General features: G+C 31.7%; 2 protein-coding genes and 1 long non-coding RNA gene across 7 annotated transcripts in view; 2 read left to right on the top strand and 1 right to left on the bottom strand.

The window, feature by feature from the left end:
• On the top strand, window positions 9–1129 carry LOC105166875. Its single transcript, XR_848217.2, has 3 exons — window positions 9–364; window positions 445–814; window positions 899–1129. It is a non-coding gene; the product is annotated as an uncharacterized LOC105166875 (long non-coding RNA).
• Window positions 1226–5188, bottom strand: LOC105166874 (AP2-like ethylene-responsive transcription factor AIL1). 4 transcript variants are annotated; one of them, XM_011086377.2, is made up of 10 exons: window positions 4848–5188; window positions 4698–4748; window positions 3977–4490; window positions 3775–3857; window positions 3634–3642; window positions 3400–3488; window positions 3226–3299; window positions 3074–3124; window positions 2606–2682; window positions 1226–2387 (listed from the first exon to the last, which is right to left on the bottom strand). In XM_011086377.2, the coding sequence occupies exons 1-10, from the start codon at window positions 4936–4938 to the stop codon at window positions 1543–1545; spliced, it is 1884 nt and encodes a 627-aa protein (XP_011084679.1). In that variant the 5' UTR covers window positions 4939–5188; the 3' UTR covers window positions 1226–1542. The 4 variants fall into 4 exon arrangements, with proteins under 4 accessions (XP_011084679.1, XP_011084680.1, XP_011084677.1 ...); XM_011086378.2 differs by having other exon boundaries at window positions 3977–4487; XM_011086375.2 differs by having other exon boundaries at window positions 4698–5188.
• LOC105166873 (endoribonuclease Dicer homolog 2) overlaps window positions 17301–21140 on the top strand; it is a 12926-nt gene continuing 9086 nt past the window's right edge. Inside the window, exons 1-7 of one of the 2 annotated variants that reach the window (XM_011086374.2) lie at window positions 17301–17473; window positions 18078–18163; window positions 18474–18651; window positions 18941–19054; window positions 19984–20118; window positions 20517–20601; window positions 20720–20784. In XM_011086374.2, the coding sequence (XP_011084676.1) occupies window positions 18093–18163; window positions 18474–18651; window positions 18941–19054; window positions 19984–20118; window positions 20517–20601; window positions 20720–20784 (648 nt within the window). In that variant the 5' untranslated portion in view covers window positions 17301–17473; window positions 18078–18092. Of the gene's footprint in view, window positions 17474–18077; window positions 18164–18473; window positions 18662–18940; window positions 19055–19983; window positions 20119–20516; window positions 20602–20719; window positions 20785–21140 lie in introns of those variants that run through there. The other variant, XM_020695480.1, reaches the window with a different exon arrangement.

Here is a 21140-nt window from a genome sequence, read left to right as displayed (position 1 = left end):
TTTTGAGATGAGGAGAGCTACATCAAGTTTTGACTTGGAGTGATAATGTTGCACCTCTACTCATATTGGGCAATTACTACCTTGATGTTCTCTGCAGCGTAGGAGGTCAGTATTGTGGCACTAATACATATGAACTGGAGAGGACTTCTTTCTGGACATAGCTATCTGTGCACACAGTCCCTGAGCAAAGGGACAAGTTTTTGTTTGGAGCCATAGCCTTAGGAATCTTGTAGGAAAAATTGTTTGTAATGTACTTAATGCAAAAATGGCCATCTCAAATACCATCTACCACGGTTGAGACCGACTGGATACTGATATTATTGTTGAACAAAACCAAGGCCAGAAAACCCATCTTATCCTGTAGGTATGAGCTTAACTTTTCTTTCATTTTGATATTTACATTCTTCTGCTGTGTCATCTGAAAGACCTTTACTCTTTCTTTAGGAATGGCTTCTCTCTCGATGCTTCAAGAACCTCTATAACATAATCAGAACTGTTTCAGACCAGCGAGGCTTCATATATATTCTGTTCCAAGTATTTTATGTTAGAGGATTAGGAACAATACATCGGAAATTCAAATATTTTAATACAAAGTGTGAACAAGATGCTCTTGGGGTTCAATATTTTATGCCACAAGTACTTCTTCAAACCCAATGAAGTTGGATCATTTATGCTTATGGAGACTACATTATTTGATATGAAGCTTTAGATGCCTGCCATGTGTAAACTTTTTCGACTATTTTTTGCGCCATTATCACCTCCAGAGTTGATTTTCTCGCACTCTATTGATACCATAATCTCTGGGTCGTTGGAGGTAATTGGTTTATGAAGATTACATATTGTATTGTGCTGTTAGCTGATGATCAGGATCTTGATTTATCTTGTTTTCCCATTCCAGCTTCATGACAACATAGAGGAACTCAGCTTATATCATTCAATAGCGTGCGGAGGTCCCAGAAAAGGCATCACAAGATCCTCGGAGATGTTTCTTTTTGAATCCTAGCACTTTAATACAGCTTCATAGACAAGGATTCTCTAATAGCAAGACAGTCGAGACAGATAACTGTCGCTGTAGAATTTCTGCTTATGATGACATTCAATATTTTCTTACCTTAGTTCAGTTGAATTATAGCATATGCATCCGCATCTACATAAAATACAGAAGAGTTGAGAAATCCCATTCTTTGTTAAGAAATGCTATTAAAACTACAAAGTCTGTGATGTCAACTTTCGGGGACATAATTCCAACCAGAGTTCCCAAAAACTCATAGCCAGTGATTGTACCAAGTTCTCAAAGGCTATTGACGAACTCCAGCTATGTCCTAATATTTGCTTTGCATCCAGCAAGCCACCAAACCTAAAGAGGAAATATATATATATATCTGAACAACATCAACAAAGCAACCGTAATTAAAACAGACTATCTCCCCAAGGAATTGTGCTTCCTAGCAAATTAAGATGCAAGAAAATTAAACAATAAAAGAAGTTAGTCATGTATACAAGTAGATCTTCGCTGTGGCATCGCATGAACATTCTTGACATTTATGTGTTGTTCCACACTGTAAAAGTCGATGCCCCATGACAAACAGCCATTTTGTTGCCCCTAGCTTCAAGAGTTGGCACAGCAGTAGGAATCCAGCTGTTGTTGCAAGTCGACCCTTGATCGTTATAAAGCCCGATCTTTCCTATCCCAGTATTAATGGATGATGATTGCTGAGATAGTTGTTGATAATACAAATTTCTTGCCTGCTGATAAGCATCTGCTGATCCAAACATGCTTTCATATCCAAGAACTGGCTTTTCCTCTCGATGATAGTTCCCCACAATACCATTCTCATGGTTCTGATTACCATCTTGAACATCCATCATCGGCACCATAAAGCTACTGCTACCGTTCGTCCCGTTGTTCCCATAGACAAGAGAATTAGAACCTGAGTTTTGCTCCATGGAAGAAGCATCCAGGCTCATGAGGCTGTGCAATGGCAAGAAATTCTGTGTGCTTCCCAATTGAAATTGACGGTGTACATAGTTGAATCCATCATTACCAACGTCAGGATCTTGCTCTTGTTTGCACCACAGCCTTTGGTGGGCATAAGGGTACGTGTTTAAGGACTGAGCTTGCTGGAATGCAAGATTGCTATAGCTGTTTATCTGCTCCTCCGCTAGGTGCAAATTCAAGTTTCCTTCATTAGCCCGGTGCATTTCCAGAGCCATTTCTGCGCTTTCAGCATCCTTTAAGCGCTTTGCAGCTCCCCCAATTGGCAGAGTGGCACTTTCCATTATGCTTTTCACATCATACCGACTGATCTCAAAGTTGGTCACCGCATTTAGGCCGCGAAACTTGATGGCTGCTATGTCATAGGCTTCTGCTGCTTCCTCTTGTGTGCCTTCAAAATTTCAAGTATGAGGAAACAATTACCTTTTCAGGACATAAAAACATCATTACTTCCAAGCCCGACGTACTTCTTAATTAAGGACGATAGTACAGAACTATACAAAGTTTATACTTCTCGACTTAATTAGAACTCCGTGTAGGATTAAGACAAAATCCCTTAATTGTGGGACTATTAAGAATGCATGTAATAAGTTGAGGGAAGTTGCTTACTGAAAGTTCCCAAGTAAAGGTCTTTGTTCCCTGCAACTCTTCCTATCCTCGCTTGCCATCTTCCATGCTGGTGATGTCTGATTATTACACAGTATTCTTTATCAGAAGCATGAAACTGGACATATCACATATGATTACACCATTACACCATATATATCAAAATCAAGGAAATCAATAACCGGAATATTCAAAGTTAACTTGTATTAATTATCATATTATTCAGACATAGGACACACAGTACTATCATGATATGACAGCTAGTTTAATGTTGCTTGATCATTTATCCTATAAAGTTGGAACAAAATTACTATATATTACAACTTAAAAGAGGGCATTAATTGAATCACCAAGATTATACTAAAAGAATAATAATATATGAACAACATTTCTTGTGATCAGACAGAAATCCATTTTTCTGATATGAAAGGAACGATAATGAAACTGATTTTTATCATGCAATTTTTTTACCTTGTAACTCCTCGATAAATCGATGCTCCACGAGAGAATCCACTGCTCTTCCTGGATTATAAATGTAATTCTCAACGTCATCGTTCAATGCATGCATGCACCTATATATATATATATATATTAGTTTTAAGTCATTTCATCAGAATTATTACCTTCTTAGTGATGCTACATATTCCTGCCTTGTCATGTTCTTCATTTCCTCCATTTCCTTCTCATAGTTGCTAATCTAAAAAACACACACACACACAGACTGTTTTGTGAGAAAACAAATACATAAATAATAAATCCAGGAAGAAATGAAAAAAAGGAAAAGAATAATTACTAACAGGAAAATTTGTAGTGGTGGTGGTTCCCCAGTATTTCAATGCTGCTAAATCATAAGCTCTAGCAGCCTTTTCTTCCTTGTCATAACCTCCTACAAAATTTGTACAAAGGAGATAAAAATAAATTGATATTTTCATATAAATAATGCATCTGCAGCTTGTATCAAGAAATCATATATTAAATGGAAATCAATGGAGTTAATGGAGACATGAAGAGGGAGAAAGGGCATCACTTACCCAAGTAAACTGTAGTAAGAATATTGAATCATTCCCCCCAAATACAGACAAGGAAACATGAGTTAAAACCAAGAAATCTTATAAAATCAAATTCAAACATTATCGAAATAAAATAATTACTGGCAGACACTTTGTTCTTACCTTGCCTTCCTTTCCGGGTTTGTCCCTCTCTTCTGCAACTATTATCCCATAAATGTGCTTCATATCTCCCAGTCCATCTATGTCTGCACCCCCCAGAAAAAGAAGAAAATAAAACCCATTTTCAGAATGTAATAAAATAAGAGAAAATGACATTTTATACAATATTTACCCAAGCCCACAAAATATTATTCAAGAACAATACCTTGTTACACCACGGTATATAGAAGTTCTTTGTCCGAATGTATCTATAGATTTCCGGGGCACAGACTCAATTGCACCACCACTACTTTGACTATCAGCTGCAGCCTGTAGTTTGCTGTCTGATGATGAGCCTGTGCTCATAGAAAGTGACAAGGTCTGTGGCACCGCCGCCTGCGGCGGCTCCGCCTCACCTCGGACCTTGTTATCAGTGGACTGGGGTGGTGCCCGGTTGTTTCTCAGCCAGTTCTTGATCATAGACAGGCCCATGGTACTACTGTTCATCCCATTGATGATTCCTCCAGTACTACTCATGTTGTTTGTGTCAGATTCTTGGTAAATGTTGTAACCAGTATCCCGGATGGGATTGCAGCCAGCTTGAAGCTCGTTTTGTTCTTGGTTGTGATCAGTGAAATTTCGCCCTCCAACTCCTAGAAAATTTTCCAGTTTGGGGGTTTCTTCTTGATTTTGGCTGCATGAGAAGGAGTTCATGCTCATATCCTTCATATTCCAACCTGCTAAGAACAAAAAAGTGGACCAAGAATCATAAAAAAAAAAAGCAAGAATATCAAAATCTACATTCAAACAAAAGATTATATATTATTATAGGGTATATGTACAACTCCAAAGAGATGAATATATATTGTGGAGGGAGGAATTCATTTCTCTCTCTCTCTCTCTCTCTCTATATATATATATATATATGCATGAAGTGAACTAATTACCTTGAGAATGAGTAGGGTTCCTGTTGAGAGCTTCTAAAATGGCAAAAGGGGCTGGAGGAAGATTTAGAGAAGGAATGGATGAGTGAGAAGAGAGATCAAAGCATTCACCAGAGACTTGTGTGGCAGAAATTTCATCAGAGTTAAACTCACCTAACTGATCACAAACTGAGGAGTTTTGTGAGTGTTCTTGGTGGTGTGAAAGGGAGAATCCCAACCAGTTGTTCATGGAATTAGCTGCCATTTTTGTACAAGCTAGTACAAGTTTTTTGTTTTGTTTTGGAAAGATTGAGGTTATTGACAAGATTAACTAATATAGGAAAGAGAGATCATGATGAGCAAGAACCTAGAGGAGTAGTGGTGATGGTTTCATGCATGAAAAGTAGTAAAGAATTTGAAGAGGTTTAGGGTGGAAGAGAGGATATGAGATGTTGAAGAAGAGGAAGTGTCCAAGAAAATCAAAGGGAAAAAACAAATCATTTCTTCCAAAGCAAAGTGGGAGATTTATATGTACACACACAAGACATACACTTTCTCTTTCCTCTCTCTCTCTTGATTTTGTTGGTCATAAATGGGGTGGCTTCTACTTCAAAGACACTGATCCCAAAAAACCTCTCTATGATTTGATCAGCACAAGTGATAAAACCAAGTTAGGGTTGATCAGGGGTAGAATTGTCCTTCCACTCTTGATCTAGGTTTGCATTATGAATACTAAGGGTTCTTTGCAATTTAACCCTAAAAATTAGGGTAAATGATGAAAAAACCCCTTAAATCAAATGAAAATTAAGGCCAATCTAACACATATTAGATTTGTGGTACCTGCATCAATTACATACTAAATACAATACAATACACTTGTTATATAATTAGTGTATAATTTTAAAAAAATGATCAATCACATAATAAGTGTATTACACTTACTTTATAATTAATTTGAGTTAGTCAAATTTGATTCTGGGATAAGACCTTATTACCTCTTGTGTCATTCTTTTGTACATATGGTTAGTGGCTTGTGGTGTTTCTATCTGTATTTTGTTCATTTTGTCTTTTACAACAATCATAACTGATTTTTATTTATATGTCCGTTCCTAGTGAAAATTTAATATTATTCCCTTTTATTTAGAAACGGTTAAGTAATACGAACGGTTTAATTATGATCGTTCCTATTTGAAACGGATATAGGAACGGTTTGACTAATATCGACCATTCCCAAGTTGAACAATTTTTTCTAAAAAAAATTATTATTTGTACAGAATAATTATAAAATTATTAAATGAGTAATTTTTACAGAAATATTTACAGATGTTTGATTACAAATACAGTGAACTTTCAATCATAATTATTATCTTCTTCAGTCTCGTAATCCTTGTCAAACTATCTTCGTCAGATTAGTCATTAGATTCACCATTTGCCATTCGCGATGTACCTGCTCTTTTTTTATTTGCAACATAAAGATCACGGACTAAAACCATTAAATTGGAATGATTTTAGGATCACAAATTGTGAACGAGTTTTTATCCGTGGAATTATAGCTGTTATACTCTCTATAAAAAGGTCTTAGTAATACACAAAAATCATTCCAAAATGGATGCATTGTGCAATGATGTTGGTAACACGACAGTTTTAATTAGAATGCCACTTAGGAACGATTTTTGTAATATTAGACCATATGAGCACTAAAATCGTTCTAAATTGCACCTTATTTTGGGATAGATTTATTAACTGTCATTTCTTTTTTACATTAGTTGTCTCACATATAGGAACGGTGAACTCTAGACCGTCCCTGAGTTTATTTAATGTGTTCTAAAAAGAGTTCCAATCGATTACCGTTATAAATTTAGAACGGTCTTAGGAACAGACATTGTAACTGTTATTTTGGAACATCATTTAGAACGATTTTTTCATTCTAAAAAATTAGACATAAAAAATATGGATCATGACGTCATTGATCACTTTTCGTTCCTCTTGAGTTCCAATGTCTGTTCCAATATATATATATATAGAGAGAGAGAGAGAGAGAGTGAAAGAAGGGTAAGGTAGTGTGAATTCAGAAATAAGGAAGTAGATAGGGCAGGCAACAAGAATCCAAGTTTGAAATTATATATGTTGATGATCATGCACCCTAATATATATATATATATATATATAATTATTATGTAAGTATTTTTAGGGTAAAACCACATGGGTCTAAGATCATGCATGTGTGTGTTTGGGCCTTGGGGGTTTCGTAACCTTAAAACTAGCCACCTACCACACCCCTTTCAACGTTCAAACTTCAAACAATATATATATATATATATATATATATTCAAAATACACTTTAATTTAATTAATCATATATATATTCTATTAATTATGAGATCACACAACCCCTGCAATAATGCTTTTTAATTTTGTCTCTCCAATAATTTCTATTAAAATAAATTAATAATTATCACATGCTCAAAATAATTCATATATTTGGATTTATATATATGTATTCTTTTTAGTGGATTAATCAATTAATTAATTAATTTGTTTGACTTGCATGAAAGAAAATGGAGTTATTTATTTAATATTAAATTAATTCTCTTGTTCTTTCTTGAATACTTTTTTTTATTATTTCTTAGTTTTATTTATATACCCTAACAATTTTTATACATCATTTCTCACATACGAATCAAGACATTTAGAAATAAATATGAATAATTATAAAATTAAAAATACTATTTTTTGTTCAAATTTTAATTAAAAAATATCAATTGTAGAGTAAATTTTTTTAAAAAAAACATAAATATAATTTTAAAATTTATTTAAATAAAAATATAATTTTATATTTTCAATAGAAATCCTACGTATAATTATCCGTAATACTAAATGAAAAATGAAGAGAATAGGGAGAAAGGGTGAATGAAAGAATGATAAGAGTCTGAGGTAAGGCCCCTTTCCATCCATCACATATTCATTCATTCCACAATTAGTCATCTCCCACTGTCAGAAACCTCGCCACTCCCCTCCCCCTACCCCACCCCACCCCACCCCTACTTCCTATATCATTTACTACATTTTAATTTAATACCCACATTCAATAATATTTCGTCGATAGTTGATATATATCGATGATTTAATTATCACGAACTCATGCATGAAAACAAAGCACATTCTATCTGCCCGTATTGGCGGCAATTACTCGACCGGCTACATAAATTGAACACATGTTAACTGTATTCAACTCAATCGTCAGTGCAAAAACAACACGATCAATGTTTTATAAACAAAATATCATTTGCTCTAATTAAAATATGACATGCAAACCTTACAAATTCACATTCAAACTAATATTTAAAATTAATGTGGGACGCATGACGACATAATCGTCGCTGGAGCGGACGGAGAATGGAGAGGGTGAGTGAAGAGGTGGGGTTGGGGAGGGCAGGCGGCCTTTAAGCACCCATAACTATTTCACATTCTCCCCATCACATCAACCCCTCACACATTATTCTTTTCTATCTATCCCTTAATCATCAAACTCCTCTGCTCCCCCGCAACCAACGGGGGGAATTTCTCTCTCTCCCTTTCTCTCTCTCTACTGCACCATATCAATAATTCATGCATGGACGCACACAAACTCATGTATATATATATATATATTAATCATCATGACACATTATTTTTGTATATATATAATAAATAATATTTTATATTTTAAAATATATTATGAATAAGTAAAGATATATATAAAATCAACACACCACATTCCCCCCTCCCATTCTAAAAAATAAAGAAAAAAGAAAAAGCAACAAAGAGATAATAAATAAATAAATTTAGGGGTATTATTGGCACAACAATAAAAAATTAGTGTTGTGGTATCATAACCGTTGTTTGTAAAAAAAAAAATACATTTTCTTATATATTAGCACAGATATATACACGTACATATCTTGATACGGTATTTGATTATATCTCCGAAATTAATTATATATATTTTTATTGATTGAAAAAAAAAAGAATACTGTTCATGCAACAAACTCATTTTTTTATATGCATGAGCACGAAATCATATAATTATTGAAATAATAGAGCATTTTATATGTTTGTATTTTAAATAAAATAATTTTATTTAGGTGTGTGTGGAAGAAGGGATAGGAGGAGACAAAAGCTAAAAACAAAAGGGAAGTAAATTAAGTATATATATGTGTGCCCCTATATGAGGACACTAACCCTTGTCCTCAGGGTCTTGCCCTATAACTTATTAATTCATTATATTTCCGTATTTCCTAATTATATATATTAAATTAATATTAATATCTAATGTTCAAGTAAGGTTGACATCCCACAAACTCGTAGAAAAAAATTGCATATACGCACGTATTTAAGTCAAAATTTCTCTACAATTTATATATTATAACAAAAAATCAAAATCTAACTGTGTATGAATTAATTCACAGGTCGGAACGTTCGGTGTAATATTATTAAATATTTTGACAAAATCTTAGTCAAGATTATAGGTACAATAATGTTAAATCTTAACCATTAGATCATAACGATCAGTATATTCAGTTTATACTGTGTATGTATACATATATACACTAGGGGGAGAGAGAGAGTGTGTGTTGAATAATTTTGTATCTCGAAAGATGCAAAGGAAATCACAGCTAAGTTTGACCGTTGAAGAGTAGAGAGAATGAGTGACAGTTTTAATTTTTGTAATAAATTAATTAATAGGATATATTAAAAACCAAAAGGCTGCAAATGCTATGTATATATATCCCATCTCGGTAATATCATCTATACTTCTCTTCACTTTTTTGACCATAATCCCCACCGTTCAAACCCTCTCCGCATATCTCCTACCCTTCTTATATATGCATATATTTATATATACTTTCTTCATTTTAATTCACAATTTTATTGTAATTTCGACAGTCATACAAATAATTACACTATCGATTTGACATAATTATATATGAATTCTTTTTTATTTTAAAATTTAAGTTTAATATCTTTTTATATTTATTCTTTTTCAATAAATATATTCTTTATTAATAACATGTACAAAATTTGCTGACACCAGCAGAAACATTAAATGAAAATTCATATTTACTCTCAAACAATTTCTAGACTTATGGCAGGTCAAATAAATCACTTTTTTAACTAAATTACCTTATAAAGTTGAAAATGTATCAGGTTGGTTTGGTTAAAAGGATTTGTTTGACCTACAATAAGTCAGTAATAAGTCAACTGGAACTAAATATAAAATTTTCGTTCACATAATTTTGTTGGTATCAGTAATTTTCTTTTTAACGGACGGATCTATTTTTTCAACGAATACAACCATCTGGGGTAAACCACATGTATAATTACAACCAAATATGCTTTCAAAATAAAATTAAACTTCCACAAACTTCGTGCATTAATTTAACTGCTTTGCTACCAGTTTCAAGCCTCAATTTATGGACTAACCACGCTACAGCAACAGATGATTCTTAAGTATTTGGCTCAACTTGGACTCCCATAACATCAAATTCACCAGAAGCCGTAATTTAGATGCTGACATGGCTAACGTGGAATTTTCTGGCCAAACAGGACTGGAATTGCTGTTATTTTCTAAAGTTACAAAATCAAAATCATATTTTTAATTTGAATAGAACTAAAATTGCTAGCTCTAATGACTTACGGACTAAAAATTGCATTTTTTTTCCTAATGTCAAACTAATCCATAATTGCTATTACAGCAAATCAACAACTATTATTAAGGTACAAACACATTGGCGGGAGTCTAGTCGTGAAGTCTCAACTTTACCAACTAAATTAGACCTTACTCGCATGAACTAACGATTAAACAACTCGGTATAGAGTAAGGTTTTCTATATTTTTAAATACCCCATCGTTATTTTAAAAATTATAAATATTATGTGAAATTAAGAATGATCTAACAAATATTCTTCTATAATGGACTATCACGAAATAATATTTATTAAACGATAATTAATTTAAAAAATATTTATAATATTTTAAATAATAAAAAAATATTTATAATTACGATAAATTTTATAGGACTCCATTTTAATTTATTAAAAAAATTGTTGTGATATATAACTTAATTGGAGAATCATAGCTAGGATCTATATTTCTATTTAAATAAATGCCACATATAGGTGAGAATAATTAATAAAATATAAAAGAAATGGTGCAAAACGCCACGTGTTGGTGGTGAGAAAGATGGTGCATCATTGCATGTACATTTCTTTGTGGTAAAGAAATTAATCTGAAATGCCAGATTGACATGACACTAATAATTGATGTCTAGGAGGAAGAAGCACATGGTAATTTTTGTTTTTTAATAAAACCGATAATTATTGATTATATCTTAATTTTAATAAATTAAACAATATATTGAGTACATTAATACATTATTGCCAAAAATAATAATAATAATAAAATAACACAAATACTCACACATTTGATAAAATTCGAATTCATAACCTCAAACTTGTTTAACGCACCTTAGTTGAGCCCACTAGGTTACGATGTCATTGCTGGAACATATAGTTAAGAGTAAATTACAATTACTTTCCCTAAAATTTAACATAATTACGAATACCCTACTGCTATTTGAAAAATTATAAATATTCCCTTCAATGAGGAAATAATTATGTAGCCCCTAAACGGTAAAGTGAATATTACTATTTACCCTTATTAAGATTTTTTATATAAAATTTTAATTTACAATGCAAAAGGGCATTTTGATTAAATTTACACAGAAATTGGATGAAAACCTAAGGGAATGAGCTCGTTGTTAGACGAACATATAAATTAGGAAGGTATTTGTAATTTTTCAAATAACGAGTGAATATTTATAATTATGTCAAACCTTAGGGAGGTGAGTGTAATATATTTTATAGTTAATTAGTAACTATGAATGTGCGAACAAAAGGTAAGATTGGGGTTCCATATGTTATTCATTATATCATTCAGTATGTTCACATCCAAAGACTAATACAATACATTAATCATTCGAATCGACGAATATGTTCAAACAAAACAATAGACTACTATAAAATGTAGACATCATCCATATTCGTGGAGCTGAAACTCGCAATTTTTTTACTGTAAAACTTCAATTTTACCGATCAATCAATAGCTCATTGGTTTCAATGTTTGCTAAGGGATAACATATAATTAAATCAAAAAATTGTTTAAATATCAAAAAATTAAATCACAAAAGCTATTTAAATTTAATATGTATTGGTAAATATATTTGGGGTGGGGGTAGGGTAGGGTAGGGTAGGTAGATAAAGTGGACATAGAAGCAGGTAACAAGCAGGAGGAAATGATGGAGCCCCATGGCCTGAATTTATTCTTTGTAATTGTTTTTCTTTTATTTTGGAGGGTAAAAAATTAAAAATAAAAATAAATGATTGGTCAACTAATTAATGAATTTCCATCATCATTAATTCTTAAATTTATGTAAGTGAATATATACAATTCCATTTTTTTATATTATTTTGGATTTGACAAAGAAAATATTTTGTTGTTTGATTTTATTTTTGTATTATTCTTACCCCATTAAAATCTTTTTCTTTTCTCAAAAAAAAAAAAATACAGGGAGGAAAGTTATTTAAGGTTTGTTACTAGGCTTAATAAAGATGGAACGGGCCTTTCTCATGATTTACTACAAGAAATGACGGTCAGTTACAACTTATTACAGTCTCGATAAAGAATTACAATAACTCACCCAACCTTGGTGGGTATAAGATGATCTTAATCCCACATTTTACCTGATTAATCTCTGTCAATCATTTATTCCACGTTAAAATAATAAATCACAACGAACTCCCCTAAGTTTGTTATAATTATAAATACTCCATCGTTGTTTGTAAAATAATACTCAATTATTTAATCTTCATTAGGTTTTCATCATTTTTGTAAATGAACGGACTAAAAAATGCCCTTGCGAACTATAAAATTATAATTATATTTATAATAAAATAATACAATAAGGGCAAAGCTAATATTTTTATATCTCCATCCAAATATTAAATAATTTTATCAAACATAAAAAATATTGATAATTTCTCAAATAATGAAGAGCATTTATAATTATATTAAATTTTATTAGAACTGGTGGTAATTTATTTAAAAATAAATTATCCCAAATAATTTTAAAAGAGAGACATAGAGAGAGGAAGTAGTGGGTGGTGTTGGAGAAATCGCCGGAGCACCCGTGCCTCCTCGGAAACCATTACTATAATTAATAATAATTCTATTATTATTATTATTATTAGGCTTAAATATTGAATAATCTAATTAGGATTTTCATCTCAAATAATTATTCTCATAACAAAATCCAAGAAAAAAGTTGAACACTTTATTAACTATAGTGCCCAACAAAAGCTCTTCCCCCCATCCCCATCTATAATTAATTATTCTTAATACATTGTATTCTTTTAAAATTTGATATAATTATACATAAATTTTATATATTTTAAAAAATTACATTAATTAATTGGACATTTGTTTACATTAAAAAAATATAAGTTTATCTGTCAATAAAATTTAAGTAATTTGCTGACACTAATAAAAAAATTGAATAAAAATTCGTATATACTCACAATCAACTTATTACAAAGAAAAAAAAAATCTAATTTTTTGACAAGAAATAAACAAACATAAGCTGGAGTACGATAGGGGCAGAGGGAATTTCCGGTGGAGCGGCGAAATGTGTAGAGATCAGAAAGAACACCAACGGTGAAAGCATTCTGCTGGGCCGACGGAGCGAATGTGATTAGATACCCCAGTAGTCATTGAATATCAATAATAGCTGCTTTGTACATATAACCCATTTTTGACACATTTGCATACATAAATTGGGCTTAGAGAAAATGGCCCATATACTTAATACCTGGAACTTGGGCCATTGCCTTGTTTATTCGGCTAACATGTGTTGGCCCATCTGAGACCAAATTACTAAATAAATGTGTAATATATTTGTATCTACGCCAATATAAAAAAGAAAAAGTCCCTTCACGCTCACACACGGTGGTTAATATTACCATCGCACTAATTTCTTTAAATTAAAAATATTCTTCATGATAAAAGAACTAATTTATTCAAGTTTTTAAAATTTACATTAATTGATAGTCTTTTTTTCTTTCTTTCTATTTGATAATGTAATGTACTGATTCATATATTTTACTCTTATTTATAATCTATATTAATATAAAAAGAAAAACCCTTCCATGCTCACAATTTGTGAAGTCAAAAATGCCCCTCATGATAAAATAACTAACTTATTCAACTTTTAAAAATTTACATTAATTGATTGATTATTTTGTTTCTTTCTTTTTGTTTCATAATGCGATGTACTAGTTCATATATTTTACTCTTATTTATAATATATTTTAAAGCGTAAAAGATTGTTTTATTATATGCACACATGAACGGTGTGCTACAACGGCTAGTATATTTAAAAAGAAAAAACTCTATACTCACAAACGATCGTTATTAACTCCATTACACTAATTTTCAAATGTAAAAACTATTCTCCTAATCAGATAATTTTAAAAATTAATTGTAATAATTTATTTTTTTAAACAAAACTGACTCTGTATCATTTTAACAATATTATATCAATTTTTGTGTTGTGTCGGTAATACGTTAAGTTTTTTTTAAAAAGAAATATGATTTCTTTTGTTTATATATTCTATTACTATTTATAATATTTTTAAAATATGAAGAATTAATTATTATACGCAAGTTGGAACAACGTGCCACGACGATTAATTTTTATTTTCTAAAAAATAGCCACCTTGCACGCAATAATTGTGCACATATAATTATATTGTTCCGACTTATATTTTAAAATTAAAAATTAATATATGATTAAAAGTGGATCAAGTGATTAACATGAGTAAAAGTATACGATAAAAAATAATATTATATTAGTAATTGAAAAATGACATACGTGGATCACATGAAATAAATAAGTTACTGTATTAGTATAAGTATTATTAAGCATATATCGGCATTTTAAAATTTAATATTGCAGTATCACATATCGTTATTTACTAGTGAAAAATAACTTTTTTTTTTCTTTTATTAGTATTGATGAACAAAATTATCCAAAATTTCATAAAATAACTCGAATAAAGTATTAATAAAATAAATTATTTTTCAAAACTGTATTTCAGGCAGAATTATTGGCACCCCTGATATATATTTTTAATCAAAATATTAAAACTGTTATTAGATTATGAAATTACTAATATAACCCTGGAGAATTCCGTACAAATCACTGTACGAAACTTGAGGAGCACGAACCTCGTATAAAATATTAAAAAACGTGAACGCGTCAATTGCTGGGGAATAATTTCACTTGGGGTGCTTTTCTTACTCATGTCATCAATCTTCCATCAAACCTTATTACAATTCTTTCTATTTTTATTATCACATAATAAAATATTGCTGGCAGGAGTACTTATAAATTATTTATCCATACAATTTTCATAATTTTTTTTATATTGATAGAGAAAATCAAATATACGATTTTGTAATAAATTATGATTTGTCATTACTATTTGAGCCGATGTGAACTGGCACAATACAACTGTTGATTTAGTAAAATTTACTGGCAATTGATATGTTGATAGCTGTAATTGCTAATTATTAAAATTTTATGAACTGGCAATCGATATGTTGATAGCTGTAATTGTTGATTATTAAAATTTTATGATGTGTATAATCAATTTTCCAAACCATATCAGAATAGACAAAATTCTATTGACATTCACAGTTGGTATTTATTTATGACTGACGATTACAAGTTCTCCATCCCAAGTAGGCTGGAAGGGAGTCTGGGAGTGGCTATAAAGTTGGGTATTCTTAATTCTCAGTAATCGATTATTTAACGATACGTGCAGTTCTGTGACAAGTCGTATTAGATCCGCAATTCCACTGACATCCAGAGGTTGGGTTCGTGTTTGGGCGTTCGACGTAGGGCCGGCGAAGGGGAAGTATTAATTTCCAAGTGAGTTTTGTTTTTTGCGTTGAATTTTTGTCTCAGTAATAAAAACATGCTTGAATTAGTATATTTTGAGATATATTTCTCATGAGACGGCGCCGTATGAGGAAAGTGTGTCGAAATTACGATATTTTTGTAGTAGTTTTCTGTACAAAAATATATGACAAAATAAATAATTTATTTAAACTAAGATGTTCTGCGTCTTCTTTTTGACAAAAAGGCGTGGTATCGTGTAAACGTGTATGGATCATAACGTCCTGCGATATATTTTGTATAAAAAGAATTTTATGAAATTTATATGTCAGATTATAGCCCGACCAAATATGATTTTATAATTTGAAATAATACAGAAATTCTAAATGAATATAAAAGCCTATATCTTTCTTTCTTTTAAATATTTATCACAAAAATAATTTAAAAACTATATACTATTAATTAATAATGTCACATCTGTAAAGATTTGATTCTTCAAAAGATCTCTATTTTCCGAAAGAAGTGTCTGAAAAAGCAAAGATGAATTATTGCAAATACGACCTAAATAATTTGGTAGTAATAAGAGGTTTTATTTATTTTTTTTGGTATCAATATTGCCTAAATATTAGTTTTTATACTATAAATATATTATTTTCACAATTTATTTTATCGGGCAATATTATTATTATTTTTAATTATAGTAAAAATAGAAATATACGTATAAAACTATATATTTATAATCCACAAATACTCTTATAAAAAAACTAAAATTTATTTTGTTTTGTAATTTTACGTTATAAATTCTAGATTTTGTTTTAATATCGACACATATTAATTAATATCACTAATAATAACAATATATATTAGGTAATCATCTATGTTGATCTTATGAGGCAAAAATCGAATTTGGTCAGATTTGTACAATTTATAGTAAAAAATATAATTTTAGTCTCGTGAATTAGGAGATGACAATCTTGGCGCAATTCAAATATCTCCAGATGATACGACAAGTTGTAATTTTCTTTTTTGTCAAGTCATTTTCTAAGAAAAAAATATATTAGATTGCCATGTCATTGAATTCGTTGGGAGCTCTAATTTTTATTTGTTCACATAGCTGATGATGTGGAATTTTCTAGCTAACTTGTTGGGAACGGACTAAACTTGCCGTAGTTTTTAAAGTTATATGAACGAATTCGAAATTTTAATTTGAACAAAATTAGAATTGCCACTCATAACTTACAAAATAAAAATAATACTTATTTGTTCAAATCATATTGGAAATATAATGCATTTATAGTATGATTGATGTATAATTTAGAAAGTGCGATCGCATTATCACATGAAATATGTATAATTTAGAAAGTGCGGATCACATTATCATGTGAAATATGGAAGAACTTTAATATGTCTAATATGTATATTTTTTATTTATAATATATTTTAAAATATAAAATATTATTTATTATATATATGGTGATTAGTACATAATAGTATATGTACGTATACGTATACGTATACGTATACAGCCATGAAATGACCTTGAAAATGTATCGACCCCACACTGATGACTCTGCCACTCGTCTGTTCCACTTTCCAATTTTTTCAATTTCTCGCTCTCTTTCTTTCAGTATGATAAGTAACTTTCACTGCATACGAAGCACTTTGAAATTTCATGGACTTCTACTGCTTATAAATGTTCCTTCTTCCCGAAGTTCTTGGTGCCATAAGACGCTCGTGATACTCTGTTCTTGGGCTCTTCATTGTGTATGCATACATTGTTTGATCAGTAGAATCAGGTGCCAAGGTATAATATGTTATTCTGAGTTATCTTTGTGGGTTTTTTGTTTTTGTTTAAGTGCACATAGTCGGTTGGTGGATTTGAGTGACATTACAGTGTGGTTTCAGCTTGATCGGCCGTGGGTTCAAATGGGGTTTTATCTCTTGCTTCTTGGTTCCATGTTGTAGTTATGTGTAAATGGTGTTCTTTTTTCGTTTGTTGATTGTTGATAAATTGGTGATGGAGGTGAGGACCTTCATTGTTGTGTGTTGTTGGTTTGCTTATTTGAAATTTCCATATTTTCTTCATCTCATCTGTTTATGCAGCTCCTCATTTGAGAACTGGTGTTCTCTCTGAAAAACCTTCTAAGCAGGAACTAAACTTAATTGTTGTAAAGAAATTTTGTTTGTTTTGAATGATGATTGCTAGCTTGGGCAATATCAAAAAATAATTATGGGTTGAAGTCATGGTTTCTTGACTATTAATTTTGTTTCCTGTTTTTCCTACCGATTTTGCACCCTGTGTGTTCGGTTTAAAAAGTTGTCTTGATAGAATCTGAAGCGGATTCACACTATTCTTTAATAGGAAAAAAAATACTGATTTTGGTGTACTTGAATTCTTGTGATTTCAGAGAAGAAAGAAAGGAATGGAGATTGGTATGTCAACTATCGGTGGAAATGGGCAAGTTGTCGCCGATCCTGTTCCCTTTGCCAGAAGGTAACTGATATGTCATGCTGTGTTCTGAATTTGAAAAATTAATGTACAACCGTTCGCACGCAAGATACAAAAGAGGAGGAGGTTATTTCGTCTGAAAAAGTTTTTTCATGCTGAATGTGTATTCTTGCTATGTATGGATTTGTTAATTTACTTGAAAGTGATGATACGAATTTGAGAGATTTTGAGTTAGCTTATATTGCTTTTTATTAGTTCAAATGCTTAGCGGAGAGATGGAGAACTCACGTTATAGTGGTACAAAATATTATGATCCTCTTCAATTGAGATAGCTTTTCTTCATTTTCCATTCTAGTTATCAATTGGAAGCACTGGAGAAAGCACTGAAACAGAACACGATTGTTTTCTTCGAAACTGGTACTGGCAAGACTCTAATTGCGATCATGCTTCTCCGCAGCTATGCCCACCTCCTCAGAAAGCCTTCACCATATATTGCTGTTTTTTTGGTCCCGACAGTTGTCCTGGTCACCCAAGTATGTACAGGTTAAGATAATTCATGTTTTACTTTAGCCTGTAGGTATGCAACCTGATATTTTACTTATTTTCTATACTTCAGAGGCTGTACTGTATTGTCAATTTTTTTTATGGAGTGACTTTTTTATGTTGAAGTTCTCATTCTTCTTAAAATATGTCTGCTACACCAGAAATTTCTTTTTTCCTGATGAGACAAGAATCCATTATTTGTTTTTTAGTTTGCAACATAGTAAGATTGTAATTTTTTGCTGTTTTGACATTGATGTTTGTTATTTCTACGATTATCAGCAAAGTGAAGTTGTGGCGACACACACTGACTTGAAAGTGGGCAAGTATTATGGTGAGATGGGTGTTGACTACTGGGATGCTGCCACATGGAAGGATGAGAAGGAAAAACATGAGGTGTGCTTGACTTATTTGGTTGTAATTGATTTAATAAAAGCTTTTGTGCAGTACAAGGCGTACATCATATCTCAACAGAATGGGTACTTTAGTTAATTTGTGCTTATGGATCTACGGTGTTTGGCGTGGTACTCTTTAGTTGCATAGTCAGTAAGGATTTTATAGTTATTCTTTGGGCTGGGCGGAAACTATAGTGGTTTCAGGTAATTATGATTTCTTGCTTATCAGCCCAAAGGAAATTTCATTTGATTGATGTCAAAGTTGTCGCTTCAATTGAATTAAATATGGTAAAGGCTTTTGAATCAAGGCATGCACATATTGTGTAAAAGATAGTCCCAAAGGAATCAATCAAAAGTTTTTGGGGAATGCTTCTAACACTTGGGTGTTGGTTTCATGCTGATTCACTGCAATATTGCTTGTTAAGTTGCTAGTTCAGAAAAAATGTCTTTGGTAAATTTTCTCCGTTTTGATTCAGATACATTCTATTGAGAAGAAAGACAATGTCCCACCTCACTAAATAGATGCTTTTCCAGTCTTTTAATCAAAATGCTGTATGTTCCAACTGGACAATCTGCCTAATATGCATAACGTATCCTGTCGATTCAAGTATCTTTAAAGTGAAGTGCAGACACTAAGTGAAGATGGTTCTAAAACAGCAGCATAAAATTTGTATTTGTATTTAACACATGAATTTTCAGAATATGCTAACTTCTCTGCATAAATTCATGCTCCCTGGCTTCTCATTATGTCTTATTTTCTGTTCAGTGTGTTTCTTTTTCCAATTTCCATGTATCATTTTAAGAAACCACTTGCGAAATTTCAATATTGAGAAAAATGGTTATTTGCGTAATAGGCTCCTACTTGATGCACTTGTAGAAAAAAGGTTAATTTCTATTTGTCATTTCTTAACAATACTTTTTGTGTTCCAGGTGCTTGTGATGACGCCCCAAATCTTGCTTAATGCTTTGAGGCACAGGTTTTTGAGACTCGATCATGTCAAGGTTTTAATATTTGATGAATGCCATAATGCAAGAGGCAAGCATCCATATGCTTGCATCATGACGGTACACTAAATATTTGGTTTCTAGTTGATGTGCCCAAGTTAGGTTTTCTTATTATTCTTATAAATAAATATATGGATATTATATGTATATGTATACACTTCACTAAGTGAAGATATTTGTTGATTATGAGATGAAGATGATAGATGTTTCATTTACTGATCAAAGGGTATATTTTTCTTACTGCTGCACCATGCATTTTTTGTTAACTCTGCAGCTGTAAGCAATGCATGAGATGAGATGGCTCATGCATTTCTCCTTGCATTTCATACTGCTACAGCAGTTAATGAGTAATGCATGAATCATCTAATCTTGGCTTTTCTCTGGAATATCTGAAAAGTTTTGCAATTATTTCATCTTAAATGTATGTATTTCAGTGGTTATAGAACCTAAACTTGCAGGAATTCTATCATCGTGAACTAGCTTCAAGCACTCTGCAGCTACCTAGAGTATTTGGGATGACGGCTTCCCCTATAAAGGCTAAGGGTCAGTACAGCAACTAGAAATATAGTTTCAGTTCTACATTAAGCAGCTATTGGCGTTGTTGATTTTCTTATTGCTGGCTTTACTGGCGGATTTTTTTTTTCTTTCATTTTCCGTGCAGCTTCAAGCTCAGCAGCAGCCTACTGGAAACAGATCAAGGAACTTGAAACTCTTATGAATTCAAAGGTATTATGATTTTGTATCCTTGTACTCAATTTATGAAAGTAGAAATGATGTGTTACTTTAACGCAAGCCTGGTTTAGTAGGTTGGAACCCTTTGTATATTATATAGCGCTTGCTGAGTGTTTTCAGAACTATATGACATGGGTGGTTTTCAGAAATTGTTTGCTAATGTTTCACCAACTAATGTTCTAGCCCAGTTTTAGTATATTTTATTTGTCCTTCCCTTTTCCAAAAAAATAAAAATAAAAAATGAAGTCATTCTTTGCACCAACTATTTTACATATTCTGTTAGAAACATTTCATTGACTTGTACTCTTTTCTGGTTTCTCTGAACTGGTCTCCTTGAACATAGCACCAGC

The sequence above is a fragment of the Sesamum indicum genome, linkage group LG7 (assembly GCF_000512975.1).
Source record: "Sesamum indicum cultivar Zhongzhi No. 13 linkage group LG7, S_indicum_v1.0, whole genome shotgun sequence".
Classification (NCBI taxonomy): Eukaryota; Viridiplantae; Streptophyta; class Magnoliopsida; order Lamiales; family Pedaliaceae; genus Sesamum; species Sesamum indicum.
Note: the sequence above shows the minus strand (reverse complement) of the source record. Positions and strands in the feature narration are given on the sequence as shown.